This window comes from Pleurodeles waltl, chromosome 3_1 (genome assembly GCF_031143425.1).
Source record: "Pleurodeles waltl isolate 20211129_DDA chromosome 3_1, aPleWal1.hap1.20221129, whole genome shotgun sequence".
NCBI lineage: Eukaryota > Metazoa > Chordata > Amphibia > Caudata > Salamandridae > Pleurodeles > Pleurodeles waltl.
This window is the reverse complement of record NC_090440.1, coordinates 1,347,834,476-1,347,852,356: the sequence shown is the minus strand read 5'-3', so window position 1 is coordinate 1,347,852,356 and position 17,881 is coordinate 1,347,834,476. Positions and strand designations below refer to the sequence as shown.

The 17,881-nt window shown below is 45.1% G+C and overlaps 1 protein-coding gene across 6 annotated transcripts in view; it reads right to left on the bottom strand.

Annotated features, from left to right (window-relative positions):
* HMBS (hydroxymethylbilane synthase) overlaps nt 1-17,881 on the bottom strand; it is a 43,448-nt gene that overhangs the window by 19,514 nt on the left and 6,053 nt on the right. For 5 of the 6 annotated variants that reach the window (XM_069224810.1, XM_069224812.1, XM_069224813.1 and 2 more), the window contains 4 exons: nt 3,379-3,432; nt 908-980; nt 753-802; nt 64-119 (listed from right to left, as the gene is read on the bottom strand). In XM_069224810.1, coding sequence (XP_069080911.1) covers nt 64-119; nt 753-802; nt 908-980; nt 3,379-3,432 — 233 coding nt within the window. Of the gene's footprint in view, nt 1-63; nt 120-752; nt 803-907; nt 981-3,378; nt 3,433-3,692; nt 3,865-17,881 lie in introns of those variants that run through there. The other variant, XM_069224811.1, reaches the window with a different exon arrangement.

Below are 17,881 nucleotides of genomic sequence, written 5' to 3'. Positions count from 1 at the left end.
GGCATGGTTGCAGCCCTGGAGGGCCTCTCACATCATCCGCATCACACCGAAGCAATAACTTACTCATTCTTCTCCAGCGCAGTCTCCAGCTCCTTCGTGAACAGACTCTTCTCTCCAATCTGAACATAAAGCACAGACAAGCTGAGTTACTACAGAATATGTGCACACGGCATATTAAAAATAGCATACTCTCTTGCACGAATACTACCTTACTATCAACGAGGTCGACGGTACTCACTTTTTCACCAGACAATCTAAGACTGGAAACTGCAGGCGAGAAATATTTCTCAGCGTGAGCACTAACCCACTAAGCTATATTACTCTGCTTGGGATTTAGACCAGCAGATCGCATATGGATACCCGAATGAGGGTCATTAACATAATGAGCTATCTTACTTAGACGGACACCTGTGCTGTGTCCGTCTAAGTAACTGGCTTCAACTGGCCGTGCAGAGAGGCTGGCTTTCTGCCAGCACTAAGCATGATGCAACCTGCAGGCCCACACTTATGGCTGAAATACACACCAACTTTGAATCCAGCATGCTGACTGCACTAGGATGAGAATCCAGGACTGGCTCACTCTTATGACGGGAGACCAACTGGCAGATGTGCGAAAGGACACAAAGACAAAGGTGTCCCACCAAATATATGACAGAGGTGTATTACCCCCCTAAGCAATCTCGCTGGACGCAGTGATCTCTACATAACTAGTGTTGTAGGTGCTGGAACAACACCCACGCCCGCCACGTTACCTTGGACAGCGCTGTATCCAGGATCTTGTCTCCTGTGGTCGACATGGCAACTGTAGGGAGCAGAGAGAGGCACGAAGGTGAAATACTAGAGCATCCCTTCCCACTAGTGATCTGCCGCACTGCAGCCCATCCTCTGACGCACAAATCATACTCACCGATCTCAAACTTCGCTTCAGGGAACCGCTGGCTGAGCATTTCCACCACGCTGTCCGTCTGGATCCGAGCCAGCTGCACCAGGAGAGAACAAACCATTCAACACAATATCCATGAGGCGCTAAAGGAGCGTTTGGTGAGGGTGAGCGATAGAAGTGACCTGACCCATCGACTTGACCAAGACGCACAGTGCGAGCGCAGAGTCTGGACTCGGGAGACCACTGACCCTATCAAATGGAGACATTTACCCCAGAACCGCATTCCACAGAGTGATCTGTTCATCCCCTTTTTAGAGCCGGGGCCACTTTGGTATTAGGCGTGGGAGTGCTTTATTTACTCCATCTGCAACATCCATTGCCTTAATGCCCAAGTTTGGCCTGTCGCGGTCTTTATAGGGCAGTTCCTTATATGCATGTGGGCACTGGTCCATGCTAAGGGAAGGCCTCTGCCAATGCACCGGTGCCTTACTGCAAAGTGGGCGCAAGGGCATAAAAAAAGATGCTGGGAAGACTACTGGTTATGTGCAACATGAGGTGATGTACAGTGGGTGCGCCCCCACCACCTATCCCCGCTGCATTTGCCTGTCATAAAGACCTGAAAGGCAGGCTGGCACTTTCAACCCACCTCAGCCGTGCCAGAACCCCACACACACTTTCTGCCAGAGCAGGCCCTGGGGTGTGCCCAAACGCTTTAGGAGCCCCCAAACCTTCACAGGGGGGCATTTGGGGTCAAAGCGAATTATTATCTGTAAGATATGAGAGACTTAGTGGGGAGATCTCATCATATTCTGCAGTTTTTTTTTTTGGGGGGGGGGGGGGGATCAATTTGAATTATACCACTGAAATCAACAATACAATACAGAGACCAACACATACAGGGTTCCATCTAATGGGCACAGGTGCCCTTTGGATAACAGTACTGGGCTTGCTTTTTTAGAGCCCACAATAATGTTCTTTGGTCATTTGGTTCATCCGAAGTGATCCAGGACTACAATTTCCAGCGCCAGTTAGATTGTTAAATAAAAGTACAGAATCAGACAAATGGTTCCCCTGGGGTCCACTTGAGGGCGTTCGGGAGATCCCAGTCACTTTAAGGAGCAGCAAAACTAACTCCCACAACCGAAACTCCGACTCATTCCACGGGCTAAGCACCCAGCTAAAAGGAGGGAACAGTATTCAATTTACGCACATCTGGAGTAGCTGATCGAATCCGGGGTATACACCTTTGCATTCTGGTTCTTGTAGTCCTCACATGTACAATACGTTGTTTATTCGTATAGCATCTTACACCACTCAAATGCTGTCTCAAAGTGACGACAAGAGACATGAAAAAGAGGGGGTAGAAGAGAAGAAACAAGCAAAGGAGATGGGCAGGGATGAGGAAGGACTCCTTTCACTGTGTGGAGTGAGCTTCCTCAAAAGGTAATTTCTCACAGGAAGGAGCGCGAGGGCATTATGGGTAAGAAGGACCCCGGAATTATGAGCAGCAGAAAGATTATCGGGCAATTGGGACAGGAAGAGTAAGAGTTAAAGTACCAGTAACCAAGGAATATAGTAAACCTGCAGGAGCTGAGGAGGAAGATGGAAAAAGATGGGCAGGGAGGGACAGAGCGAGCAACGAGACCAGGTGACGGAGTTAAAGCGCGGGAAACGACGAAAAAGAGTGACAGATCGAGAGGGAGATGCAGAAAGAGCAATCAGACAGCGAGAAAAAGAGGGAAATGCTAGAAAACGATATACTAATAGATGTGGTGCAAGAGAAAAAAGTGGGGTATAGGGGGAGCAAGCTAAAGAGAAAGGTTGGGGAGAATTAAAATGCAAACGAAATAAATGGGAAAAGAGAGAGAGAGAGAGAGAGAGAGCGCGCCGCAGAAAGATATGCATGTGCAGTGAGTTTTCGCTTCGAAGATAACATCGACCAAACTCCTCGACCCCAACCCAACAGACACCCACTTCAAGGGTAATTTGGGTGTGAATGTCAACGGGAACAATTTACAGGAAACGATCTAACCTATTGGCGGATAAAATAAACTCGATTTGCATTTTCTTTAATATTATCTGCTGAAACTAAGCACCTGGAACGCCTATATTAATTACATGGGTGGTTCCATGACAGTTTGAAAGCTACAGTCTGACAACAGTAAAACCAGAAAAGTTGGTATTCGTCACCTACCAGCACCCTGATTGAAAACAGGTTTCCAGCTGCAGAGATAACTAATAATTAAATGCATTACTTCATTTTAGCCACATCTCTGGCAGGTAAATAACATGATTCGGCAGTCCTTAACTCTTCGTGGTTCACTCCTCCTCCACCCCCGCCCCCCGCCCCCCCCCCACACCTCTCTCTCCCCCCTGCACACAAACTCCAGTCCCACTCTTGGTAGTGATGAGGCTATAAAAATGATTTAGGGCGTAGATCTCTCCTGACAATTGGCTTTTACTTAAGCAAATGGCACAAAACCACCAAAACTCACCTGGCTCTTCCTGGTCCCCACGCGGATAATGCGATTTTGGCAGATAGCGGTATCCTGCAGAGACAAAAATCAGAAAACTGAACGGAAAATACTCAATCCCACCTTCCAAGCCTCCACCAGACCTCCCCCCCCCCTTAAGAATCATGTGTCGGGAAAATAATGAGACCCTCCCCACCTTCCTCCATATAGGGTTTTTCAGTTTTCGGTTGCCCTTATGGGCTGAAATATAACAGCGCCAAGATCCAGGTCTACTGAGCATGTGCGGTCGATAAATATTTGAACTTATTACAACGTGAAGCACCCCCCTCATTCACCTGGCCGTTGCTTAGAGGCTGCTCCTCCATCTGTAGTCGCCGAATTCCGACCTATGTAGGACAAAGGTGAGCTTTAAAGGTTCCGGACACCTCGGATAGAAAGGCGGGATAGTGCGAGGAAGAGCTGAGCACAGGGGCGCGAGGAGCAGACTGCGACTGGAACCCTGCTTCTGTCGCTCACTGGAACACACCAAGTGCTTTGAAGCACCATCTCCCAAAGCCACAGCCCTTCCTGGGTAAGGTGGGCTGAGAGATAAGAGGCCAAGTGAGCGAGGGCCGGGAGGGCTGCTCGGGGAGATTGCACAGGGTGTAGCCGCACCAGACTCCAGGGCGGGAAACCGCACTGTGGCACAGCAGGTGTGGGTGCAGGACTTCTAATCCTGCAGACGCCGACAGCAAGGCCGACTTTTATACCCAGTCAGGGCCTTGCACTGGGGTGTCGGACTAAGTGCAGCGCCAGACGCAGGACCCGCGGCCTCCCTGGCTCCAGGACTGCGTTAAGACAGTGCGCGTTTAAAACGTTCTGCACTTCAGGATTTACATCAGGGTGTTTAGGGTTACGACTCCCAAGGGCCACAGTCTGCGGCATTACTAAGGCGGTGGCTTCACAGAAACTCTGGCATCTTGCAAGCACACATTCTCACAGTCTGCGGCGTCTCCCATACAGACTATAGGCCGCAGCAACACCACACACACAGTTGTAGCATCACACACACTCCTTGGAGTTCTAACGGGCAGGCAGCGGCTACACCCATCCATTGTTTATCGAATTCCACTATCTGGAGCAGGAGCATGTCTTAAACGCCCCCCACCCCCTCGACAAAACGGCGATGGCAGTAGCATCATACACGTACGCCTCTAACACTGGTGTGTTAACACACAAAGTCGAAGGCAATAGTTACAAAGACATCACACACACGCAGTAGACCCACCCTCGCCGGCATCCCATAAAGTAACACATAATATAGCATACAACATCAAACACAGTCCACTGCAAGTCAGACGTACACATTGTGGCATCCTGCATCGTGTCTGTAGCACATCTCTCGCTGTCTCTTACACACATATGTCTTGTCTGTAATCATACAGTAATACAGAAAGCCCATGCGTGACTTTGGATGCAAAGGCTGTGGAATCAGACAAACCCTCCAACACGCCCCTCAGTGCAATGGTACAAAATGTGTTGCATCACATGCAATCATTTCAAGGCATGCCCCTCACACACACACACACACACACACACAAGCACAGAACACAGTATTTGTAGCATCATACACCGTCTCTCTGGTGTGGCTTGTTGGAAATGGCCCTTTTTGCAGGGATATTCCCAAACTTTTTGCCTCTGCCATCATGTTTTGACTGTGTGCTGCATTTCGTTTTTGCTGGGTTTAGTTGCCTGGACACTTTACCACTGCTGACCGGTGCTAAAGTGCAAGTTCTTTCTGTCTAAATTGTATTGGTGATTGTTTTATCCATGATTGGCATATCTGATTTACTAGCGAGTCCCTAGTATAGTGCACCATGGGTGCCCAGGGCCTGTAAATCTGGTGGGCCTGCTGCACAGATAGTGCCACCCACATGAGCAGCCTTGTAACCATGTCATAGGCCTGCTACTGCAGTGTCTGTGGGTGCAGTTTTAAACTGCCATTTCGATCTGGCAAGTGAATCCACTTGCAGGTCCGAAACTTCCCTTTTACTACATGTAAGTCACCCCTAATGTAGGCCCAAGGCAGCCCTATGGGTAGGTGCAGTGTATTTAAAAGGCAGTACATGTACCGCTGTGTTTTACATATCCTGATAGTGAAATACTGCTAAATTTGTTTTTCACTATTGCAAGGACTATCTCTCCCATGGGTTAACATGAGGACTGCCATGAAATATATTTTAAGTGTATTTTCCCATTGGGAGCAGATAGAGATTTGGAGTTTGGGGTCTTTGAAATCACACTTTAAAAATACATCTTTTGGTGAAATTGGTTTTTGAATTTTAAGTTTTAAAATGCCACTTTTAGGAAGTGGGGATTTACTTCCTTAGCCATTCTGTGCCTCTGCCTGTCTGTGGAATACACAATTGGGTCAGAATGACAGTTGGGCTGTTTTTGAATTCACTCTAGATGGTCACACAAAGGGAGCTGAGGTGTGCCCTGCATATCCTGATGGGTCTTCCTGGGCCAGAGCGTTGGGAGGAGTGGACACTTGCACCTGAATAAGGCTGTCCCTGTCTTTACGCAGAGTAGTCTCTAACTCCCTGGAGTATGTCTGGGGCCAGGGCAGGAAAGGCAGGGTCTTGTGCACTATAAAGACTGTCCTTTGAAGTTTGCCTACTTCAAAGGTAGAAATAGGTATAAGTATTGGACCTCTGAGACCACAACTTTAGAACACTCCTGGTCTGAGGACATTCTGCCACGAAAATGAGCTGGAAGCTGTAGGAGAGACTGCCACTCTGCCTGTTGCTTTGTAGTACTGGCCTGCTGCTTGCTGCTTCTGTCTGGTAGTGAAAGGACTGGATTTTGCTTTCTACATCCTCCTTCCAAATGTTCTTCAAGGGCTTGGACTGAGCTTGCCTTTTGGTAAGAAGTCTCAGGGACAAAGATTTCATCTGGGTCCTTCCTTGCCAAGCAGTACCAAATTGGGCCCTTGGGAGTGAGCTCTGGTGCGTCCAAGAAGAAACCAAGTACATTGACTCAAGAGAAACTTCAGAACTGGTGCCGCTGAGACTCTGCGCCACTGTCTGACTGCACGCCACGCCTGTCCCCTCACTGGTCCCCACTGAGTGCAACAATTGTGACTCCTCAACTCCCAGACTCCGCAAAATGTATTTGTTTCATCATTTTCCAAAGGTACTTTACTGTGGTCCATGAGACTGTGACTGGCCCGCACTCCCATGCGAGTGGCATCACACTTTTGAGAATGACTCCGTCAAGGTGTCCCGACAGCCCTAGTTGGAGCTATTGTGTTTCTAAGCGCTTTGATGAGATATTGTCTTTAAAAATGTTTATCTTTGCTTGAGTATGTTGGAGTTTTGGCCTTGTTTTACTCAGATAAACATTGGGTATTTCTCTCAACTGGTGTCGGGTACTTTTTTGGTGTTTTCACTGTGTTACTGTGTGTGTACAAATATTTGACACACTGCCTCTGTAATAAGCCTGACTGCTCGTGCCGAGCTGGTAAGGGGGTGTGCAGGGGTTATCTTAGCTGTGTGGCTCCCTTAGACTGAGTCGAGTGAGTCCCTACTTGGACAGGGTGCAGACCACTGCCAATTAGAGACCCAATTTCTGACATGGCTCAACAAAAGTACACAAGTCTTTAGATGGAGTCAACGGAAATGGTAACAATCTGGCCCGTGGCTGAGTCCATTTCAGCTCTGTTGGTCTTTAGAGGCACAGGCCTGCTTTTCAGTTTGACTCTGCCAATTGAGAACCCATTAGCTCATAAGCTACCAACGGGCCTAAAACTGGTATAACCTAAGAAGCATAAAATGTGAAGTGGGCCCCAAAACACATGCAGTGTGGAGGAACAAAAAAAACAAAAAACCCGAGCATTGTGCAAGTTTGCTAGCATGACTGTCTGTACCCTATATTTAATTTTTAAGCACCCATTCCAATACAACGTAAGTTTGCTCATCGCCAGAGTCTGCACAATGTACATGGTCGCACTGGTATCAGCCTGCACACTGTATATGAATTTTCACCTTTTCCTGCAGTGTATAACTACTGGTCACCAAAGCTTGTACAGCACTGTCTTGTCACCTACGCAAGGCGTACTTATTTATTTAAGATTTGGATCTCAAACGAGGTCCACAGAAAAGGGAGCAATTTTTCATTACGAAATAAGAACAATTTAAAAATAATATATTTAACCCCTTTGCTGCCAGGCCTTTTCCCCCTCAGGTGCCAAGCCTTTTTTTTGGCTATTTTGGGCAGTTCACACTAAGACCCTCATAACTCTTTTTCCACATAAACTACCCACGCCAAATTTGCATCCTTTTTTTCCAACATCCTAGGGATTTTAGAGATACCCAGGCTTTGTGGGTTCCCCTGAAGGAGACCAAGAATTTTTTTTTTAAATGGGGAAAAAGGGCTGCAGAAGAAGGCTTGTGGTTTTTCTCTGAAAACGGCATCAAAGGGTTTGTGGTACTAAAATCACCATCTTCCCAGCTTTCAGGAACATGAAGACTTGAATCAGAAAAAACAATTTTTCAACACAATTTTGGCATTTTCCTGGGACATACCCCATTTTTACTATTTTTTGTGCTTTCAGCCTCCTTCCACTTAGTGACAGAAATGGGTGTGAAACCACTGCTGGATCCCAGAAAGCTAAACATTTCTGAGAGGTAGACAAAATTCTGAATTCAGCAAAGGGTAATTTGTGTAGATCCTACAAGTGTTTCCTACAGACAATAACACCTGAAATAAAAAAAATATTGAAATTGAGGTGAAAAAAAAAGAAAACAGCCATTTTTCTCCATGTTTCACTCTAACTTTTTCCTGCGATGTCAGATTTTTTAAAGCAATATACGGTTACGTCTGCTGGACTCCTCTGGTTGCGGGGATATATAGGGCTTGTATGTTCATCAAGACCCCCAGGTACTCAGAGGCAATAAATGAGCTGCACTTTGCAACGGGTTTTCATTCTATACCTGGTAAACAGCAATTCATTTGCTGAAATATAAAAAGTGAAAAATAGGTATGAAGAAAACCTTTGTATTTCCAAAACGGGCACAAGATAAGGTGCTGAGAAGCAGTGGTTATTTGCACATCTCTGAATTCCAGGGTGCCCATACTAGCATGTGAATTACAGGGCATTTTTCAAATAGACGTCTTTTTTACACACTGTCTTACATTTGGAAGGACAAAATGTAGAGAAAGACAAGGGGCAATAACACTTGCTTTGCTATTCTATGTTCCCCCAAGTCTCCCGATAAAAATGGGACCTCACTTGCGTGGGTAGGCCTAATGCTCGCGACAGGAAACACAACATGATCACATCACATTTTTACATTGAAATCTGACATGTTTTTTGCAAAGTGCCTAGCTGTAGATTTTGGCCTCTAGCTCAGCCGGTACCTAGGGAAACCTACAAAACCTGTGCATTTTTTAAAACTAGACACCTAGGGGAATCCAAGATGGAATGACTTGTGGGGCTTTGACCAGGGTCTGTTACCCAGAATCATTTGCAAACCTCAGAATCTGGCCAAAAAAACACATTTTCCTCTCATTTCGGTGACAGAAAGTTTTGGAATCTGATAGAAGCTACACATTTCCTTACACGCAGCGTTCCCACAAGTCTCCTGATAAAAATGGTACCTCACTTGTGTGGGTAGGCCTAGCGCCCACAACAGGAAATTCCCCAAAACACAACGTAGACACATCACATTTTCCCAAAGAAAACAGAGCTTTTTTTTTGCAAAGTGCATAGCTGTGGATTTTGGCCTCTAGCTCAGTCGGCACGTAGGGCAACCTAGCAAACCTGTGCATTTTTGAAAACTAGACACCTAGGGGAATCCAAGATGGGGTGACTTTTGGGGCTCTGACCAGGTTCTGTTAACCAGAATCCTTTGCAAACCTCAAAATTTGGCCAAAAAAAGCACATTTTACTCTAATTTCGGTGACAGAAAGTTCTGGAATCTCAGAGGAGCTACGAATTTCCTGCCACCCAGCTTTCCCCCCCCCAAGTCTCCCGATAAAAATGGTACCTCACTTGTGTGAGTAGGCCTAGTGCCCGCGATAGGAAATGCCCCAAAACACTATCCTGACACATCAAAATACAAAACTACCTGGTTTTTTTTGGGGGGGTGGGGGGGGGGGGGAACCTGTGTTTTTGGTCCCGGGCTCAGCAGCCATCTAGGGAAATCTACCAAACCCAGACATTTCTGAAAACTAGACACCCGAAGGAGTTCAGGGAGGTGTGACTTGCGTGGATCCCCCCAATGTTTTCTTACCCAGAATCCTCAGCAAACCTCAAATTTAGCTAAAATAAAAACAACATTCCCCTCAGTCTCCCGGTAAAAATGATACCTCACTTGTGTAGGTGGGCCAAGTGCCTGTGACAGGGAAGAGTCAAAAACATGTCGAAATTGAGAGAGAACCAAAGCGTGTCCAAAAGGGCAGTTTCATTTTTAGGCTGACAAGTGCAGCAGAATTTTTATCGGTATAGATGAGACAATGTTGGATGGCAGGAATTTTGTGGATTCCTGCAGATTCCATTACAAAAATGTGGGGAAATGGTGCGAGGTGCATGTGAAGCACACCACCCTGGAATCAATCAGATGTTTAGTTTTCAGATGTGTCTGGGTCTTGTGGATTTTTCTACTTTGCAGCGTCCCAAAGTCAAAAAAGTGCAGCCCTCACCATTCCAAGTGGGATGATTTTGAGAGTTACCAAGCTCTCATGGCCCAAATGTAAAACCAAAACCCCAAATAATCAAATGTCCTCTTGCTTGCCATGGGATAAGATGTTTTAGTGTGTGGGGGAGAGCTGAAAGACTGTTACCCCCTTCAGTTGGGGTGAGGGCATAACCAGGCCCATACTAGTTGGTAGCCACCACCCCATCCGCCCACTGGTGGGCAGAACAACTTTGGCCCCCTTTATTTGGGGGGGGGGCATACCCCCTCCCTCTTATTTTGAAAAAAAAATCTTTCCTGGTCTCTAGTGGGCAGATGGGCCTTCCAAAAATAGGTCGATCTGCCCCCAAGGCAGGGGGGGGGAGGGGAGGGGTTTAGATATGGCCAACAGTAATGTGCCAACAGTAATGTGCCCCATGGGGAGTGATCCTTGCCCAATGGGCAGCCCCCCAAACAAAACACACACACACCAATCCCTGGTGTCTAGTGCTTTCTGCCCCCTTCGGAGCAGATTGGCCTAACAAAAATAGGCTGATCTGCCTCCAATGGGGGCAGAAATGTCCTAAACACAATTTAATGGTTACGTCCGTGGCACCTGAGAGGTGCAGCCATGGACGTAACCATTGCGTCCGTGGCCCACAAGGGGTTAAACTAAAACATTTCATAACAGATCAAGAGTAACAATTACCATCCTTGCGAAAGGACCTTAAAAAACTGCTGGTTCCAAAAAGTGCCATGTTAAAAGTGCAAAAATAGCACAGAATTGAGATATCAAAATGTCATAAGCATAATTTCTATTAAACAAAAGGGAATTTTCCCGTGTGATTCCTACATCAATAGCTTGTGATCCCTATGCTTTACAGTTAGGCAATTAATTACCTCCCATCCACCCAAATTCCCAAGGAAGGGACCCAAGCCTATACAAATTCATACCAGCAATTTCCCTATAAAGAAGGATTTGAGACATTTTTTGAATAGCTTTAAAAAACATTTAAAACATTTCTGTGTTCCGTATAAAAAAAAAAAAATTGCTGGTGTGGAGTTATCAGAGAGTGAGCGTCCACTACCAAATGTACACCAATCAATCAGGTAGTACTTGTATAGCGTGGCTTGTCATTCATGTGAGTATCCAAACACTTGCTGCAGGTGTTAGTTTAAGAGCCAGGCCTTGAGCCCCTTCCTGAAGTGAGTTAGCGAGGGTGCAGTGCAGAGGTTGAGGGCATTCCAGGCTTTGGTGGCGAGGTAGGAGAAGGAGCGTCAGCGGCATGTGCGCTGTATCTTTGCAAGGGCATGGTGTGTGGAGCGGAGGTTGGTAGAAGTGCAGGCAGTGGTTCAGGTATGCAGGTCCTTGGTCGTGCAAGACTTTTTAGGCGTAGGTCTGGAGTCTGAAATTACACTTCTTCTGGATCAGGAGCCAGTGGAGGTCCTTCAGGTGATGGGTGATGTAGGTTCTCTTGGGCAGGTAGGGGATCAGTCTGGCGACTGCGTTTTGAACAGTCTCGAGTCTCTGCATGAGTTTGAAAGTGCTGCCTGCACAGAGTGTGTTGGCGTAGTCCAGTCGGCTGGTGATGAAGGCCTGCGTCACTGTCTTTCTGGTGCAGATGAGGAGCCACTTAAAAACTTTGCGGAGCGTGTGGAAGCAGGCTGGGGAAACAGCACTCACCTGGTATTTCGATGAGAGTTCATTGTAGAGGATGATGTTGAGGTTGCGAGCATGATCTTTCGGTGTGGGGCCGAGTTCAGTTGTCCCAGAGGGAAGAGTCTTGTCTGTGTGAGCTTCAGGCAGTTATTCCTCATCCAGGCTGATACATTCTTGATACAGTTGTGGAAGTTGGTCTTCATCAGGGTGGGGTCTGCCAAGAGCGATAGGATGAGCTGCGTGTAGATGATGTTGAGGTTGTGCGATCTGATGATGTCTGCAAGTGGTGTCATGTAGATGTTAAAGAGGGTTGCGCTAAGGGAGGAGCCTTGGGGGACGCCGCAGATGGTGTGCTTGTCTTGTGAGGTAAAAGGGGGGGTGGACTCCCTGGGTAAGTCCTATGAGAAAGGATGCCATGCATCTGAGCACATCGTCTGTGATCCCAATCTGGCGTAGTTGATCGATAAGTGTGTGATGGGAAACAGTGTCAAAGAATGTGGAGAGGTCGAGCAGGATCAAGGCAGCTGCTTCTTCTCTGTCGAGAAGAGTGCAGATGTCATCTATCAGAGTTGTCTCTGTGCTGTGGTTGGCTCGGAGGCCTGATTGGGATGGGTCCATTATGTTTTAAAAATGAAGTTCTCACCTGTGCCTGTACATGCCTCTGTTTATATGTTCAGCGTCTCTGACGCTTCTTTGTATGGTTCCTCAGCATCTGCATTTCTTATCCCCGATAAGGCGCTGAAGCATTTTACAGACAGATAACACTCTACTAAATGGAAATGCTTTGCACGCACGTCTGACATATGGCATATATGAGCAGTGTAAGTGTGTAGGTGTCACGGGTAAGGACCAAAGTTGTGCTCTTATCTTGATTGTGTTGCTCCATCTATGAATAAACCTGAAGCAAGAAGTGTGAGGAACAAGATGCTTAGGCATAAAATATGTTATAAGGCAAAAAGTAAGGCAAGTTAGTACCAACTATTTGATATCACACTGAAGGAACAGTGATATCAGTAAATACCATAAACTACCTAGAAGCCCTACAGAGCTGGCACTAGTGCAACACAAACCCAACGCATAGAGATACGGATAAGCAAACAATGGATTCTATATGGAGTCAGCCCTGCCCCAATCTCCCGCACAACAGCCAAATGAAAATCTACCCTTAAAAAGACCCATGAACGACAACAACAAAAAACTCTGGAGACAACTGTTAAGCCAAATGGATATACTATATGGAGTTATTTAACATGCAACAGAAAGGCTAACCCCTGAAGACAGAGTAAGGCAACTAAGGGGGTGCACTGTTCAGATCTCTCCCCTAACCTCCGAGCAACGGGAGCTCCACCCTAGGAGAGATTGCTTGGCCCAAGAAAGACAGAAACCCCATACTCTAAGAGACTGTTTTGTCAAAATAATATTTGGTATTAACCAGGAGCAACAAAGCCTATCCACTGGATACCCAGTTAATTGATCAATAGACCCTATATATCAGCACCCCCATCCCCTTGTGCTGTTATGCTCCACCATTTGTATATTAAAAAAAAAGCTGTCACACTACCAGGGATCAGCTACAAGGAGTACACTTAAAGATGAGACATAGTAGCTCCTTGGACTGGAAATTATATAAGAAGATAGGTTGTTAGGTTTGTTGAGAGTAGAGATAGCTCAAGCCCTTGATGTCATCATTTTAAAGCACCTAAAAGGGAGCAGGTGTAATTTGATTCTGTGTAGGAATACTTTCAGATCGACTAACAAGAGGGTGTGTAGGACATAAGGGAGGGAGGCAAGGAAGTGACTCCGGCCTAAACCTTGGTCTTCATTCTTAGCCAGGGTCCAACAGCCTCAAATATGGAAGGTCTACAAATACGTTACCCTTAGCCTGTCTACCTTGTACCTGAACAACCAGGCTAGGCAAAGTGGTTGAGTAGATACCAAAAGAAGGTGAGGAGTGGCCAGGCCAAGAATGAGTCTCCAGAGGAAGGATTTGCAAGAAATAGGGACACAGAAGGGGCATTAAAGCAAGCTCAGAATCACAGAGCCAAAGTGAAGCAGACAAGTTTGGTCACCCAAGCCTAGCCACAAGAAAATGAGAAAAAAAAAAAAAAGAAAGCTCCAAGAGTAGGAGGCCCTTTTATCCCCCACAAAGACCAATAGGGTAAGGGTGGGCAGGGGCTCCCGTCAGTCTTCTTCCTTGTGGAACCAATCCTCTTTCCAACTGTCCATTCCATCACATCAGTCTATCCACCCCAGAGTATTCATCCTGTAATATCCAATCAACTATCCCTTCACCACGCATCGTTTCCTCTCCTGGTTCACTCAACTATTCAAAACCGGCCCTTCAGTCACTCATCTAAATAACTAGTCTCCTCCTAGCCCTCCACCATCCAACAATTCATCAATATGAAATCCTTCCAAGACCACTCTCTAGCCACCGTCCCTTCCATCACATCACTCCTATCCACCCATCTGCATCCGTCATCCACCACCCATGTCTCTCCTCACATCTACAATACAACTTCACACTAAAATGATTACTTTGTGATATTAGACTACCAGACATTGCCCTATCAAACTCTAGTATTCACTTCTCCAGAATTAAAAACTTGTCTTGTATCTAATCCTGCACCTGCATTCAGCCAGCTCCTACAATGTCATTAACTTGCAAAATGAGCTTTCTCTTCTCCAGATTTAACTTTACAACTAGACGTCAGAACTCATACCATTGGCACTGAGCTTACACCTCCTGGTTCTCATAATTGCAAACAAACCAATAACTGCCAAAGTTCCAACCAGGTTGTCTCACTCAATACCACCTCTCAGTTTAAACTTGCCCTACGAATGAGTTTTACCTATGGTTCTCAAGACAATCACGATTTTTCTTTGCACAGTTCCACAGGGCAGCCCAACATCAGACTAGGAACACAACATGTCAGGCACCAAAAACCGCTCTGATATGCAGACAAACTAGTAGCCCGTCAGGAACATTCGCAAGAAACTCGACGTCCAAAAGAACACATTAGACAAATGTCTGTACAGATAGCTTAGATACACTACAGAGTTGTGTAGCGTGGTGCTAGTGACACTACCTACAGCTAAAGCATACACACAAAACATCCAGCACAACGTATTGAACAAAAAACCTTCCACAAATACCATATAGACGGGTATCAACATGCCCACAACTCAATTCATAAAGCTTTATTCGGCACATATAAATGACCATAAAAGCATGAACAAAGAAGAGAAAAAAAAAAGACAACAGTACATATTTACAAAGACATTGCAATTAAAACTTACAGTTATTAATTATAGTTAATGGCTCATTGAGTAATACATATGGTCATTCATAAATATATAAAAAGAATAATAAAATACATTAAAAACTCATACTTTTCCTGGAATTGAGGCACTGATTTAAAAAGGTGGCAGTATAAAAACAAATATCTGCCGATTGCAGATTAAAAATTAAAGCCATGGCATGTTTAACTGTACGTGTTCCGTATTTAACAAACAGAGGTTTCAAAAATACTATACGAAAACATGTATACAGTTTACAGAACAGCAGAAGGTGCACAGTGCTCTGTGTAGATACATTATCGCACCTACATGGCCCAATCGGGTGTTTCTTAATGTTTGGATGGGCTACTAAACAATGTGCCATCCCAAATCTTAGTCTGGTTAGCACGAATTTATGTGAATTCCTAGTCACCATAGTTAGGTAAGATGGAAAACCCTCCATTAGATTGTATCTATTATAAAAAATGACGGAGGACAATGATCCGGCTATAGTTGCTCGTTTCCTTTCTGCATAAGTTAGAAATATACTTTTCATTTCTGATTTGGAGATCGTGGTTGCTGCACTAGGATTATTTAAAATATTCAGATTAAAAATGTCTGAAAAACAGACAACAACATATTTAACCCAGGGAATATCTCGATATTTATCCAAACGTAGGCAATCCTCAACAATAGTTCTGTTAAGTAGCTTCTCATCGCCAAGCCAAAAAGACCGCCAGACCATCAATGGTTTAAGTGATATCAGATCAGTTAAATAATTAATGGCTAATTCGCGATGGCTTAATTCAGTTGAGGCAGAGATGGGCAAAAACAGGAGCTTTTTTAAAAACATATTTTCCTCCAACTGTAAGTTGTAGGTACAGCTATAACCCCATACTCCTGCCCCATACAGAGCAATAGTCACACATGTAGCTTGGTAAATCTTGAGCATATCCCTGGTTCGACGATCCCCAACTTTTGCAGCAAATCTATAAATACCATAAGCATTTTTTGCCATTTTATTCCGGATGTTATTAAATTCATTGTTCCATTTCCTGTCGTTAGAGAAGGTAATAACTAGGTAACAAAATTTATCCACCTGTTGCACCTTTTCGCCGTCTATAAAGAAGGCATTTAACGTTTTGGCTTTAGCTCCGCAGGTCATGGTATGCGTTTTTCCCTTATTAATTACTAGTTTTCTATCTTTAATAAAGGAGGAAAAACTATCCATTAGTCGTTGTAATCCGACAGGTGTTCGAGAGAGTAAAACAGCGTCGTCGGCATATAATAACACCGGCACCGGAACACCGTTGATCTGAGGAGCATCAGCATTAACCTTTTTTAAAATATCATCAATTCCATTAATAAATAAAATAAATAAGAGAGGTGCCAAAACACAACCCTGTCTAATTCCTCGTGTAAAACAGATTTTTGGAGTACATTCTCCTCTGGTTCCAAAACGTACGTTGGTTTTCAATTTATCGTACAACCTAGCGAGGAAAAAGATTATGCCTTCTGGGGCTCCTAAATTTAACAGAGTTGGCCATAAAATGGAATGATCTACCATATCGAATGCGCTGCTCAGGTCAGCAAAACAAAGATACAGGGAACCGGGTTTCGCTTCAGTATACTTCCCGATCAGTAGATCAAGATTGATGCACTGGTCGAGCGTACCTCGTCCCTTCCTAAAACCATACTGGCTATCAGCCAGTATGCTATCCTGCTCAGCCCATTCCTCTAATCTTACTAACATCACTCTACTCATAACCTTGACTGAAGAGTCAAGGAGAGAGATCGGGCGGTAATTCTTAGCATCAGATCTACTTCCCTTTTTATGAATTGGCACAATGATTGATTCACCCCAAGTTACAGGGGCCTCTGCACACACGGCAACATTAAAAACAATGGTTAAAAGGGGGCCCCAGACATCTGGCGCAGCTTTATAAACGTCTATAGGTACCCCGTCCGGGCCCTGAGCTTTCCCTCCTTTGCTAGCCCGTATACCATATTTGACCTCACTAACGGATATATCCAAAGGCAGAGTAGGCCACTTATTGGGACTAGGATCATTGTCTTTATCAGAGTCAAAAATGCTGGAGAAATGTGCAATCCAACCCTCGCTAGAAACATTAGAAGTCAACTGTGGTGTTTTTTCATCCCTTAGAAAAGGCGAGTTGACCGTGGCCCAAAATAATGTACAATTTGATAATTCAGCAGCTTGGTTGAGGGAATCCCAAGCCTGTTGCTGCAGTTCACCCTTCCTCTGTTTGAGCGCACATTTATATTCCATTCTTAATTTATTTACCAGTTTTTTGTCCCTGGGCCTCGCTGCTAAAGCCTGCTTGAGGCCAGTTAGTGCGGAAGTGCAAAGGTGATTAAACCATCTCGGTCCGTTCCTACTTTGCCTACTATTGCGACTGGTAAACTTGGCATCAATAGCTTTATTAATTTGGTTAAAACAATATAAAACCCTCTCAGAGTCAGAACTATTTTTTAAAATAGAAGCAATGTCCAGCAGGCTCTCATTAATTATGGAGCTAGTTAAATCATCGGCTCTTTCACCAATCCATCTTAGCCTTACACCGTTAGTCCTATGTGGTTCTACATTAGAAATAATAATTCCCACATCCACCGAACTACCGGCCCAAAGGGTAGTGTCCAGAATAATACGGTTGTGGTCACTTAGGGTAGTTACTTCAATTCTTGGTGGATCACAGTAAGAACTAATATTAGAAGATGTGATCACATGGTCAATGACCGAGCTGGTGTGCCAATTTTTAAAAGTGGGAATGGGTAAACCATTAACATCTTTACAGCACTCCACTATTTCCAGGTCATAGCAGCCCATGAACTTATGCAGTGCTTCCCCATAACTATTATGTCCAAAATGCGGGACATCCCAGCCGGCACTGTTAGTAACCCCACAAAC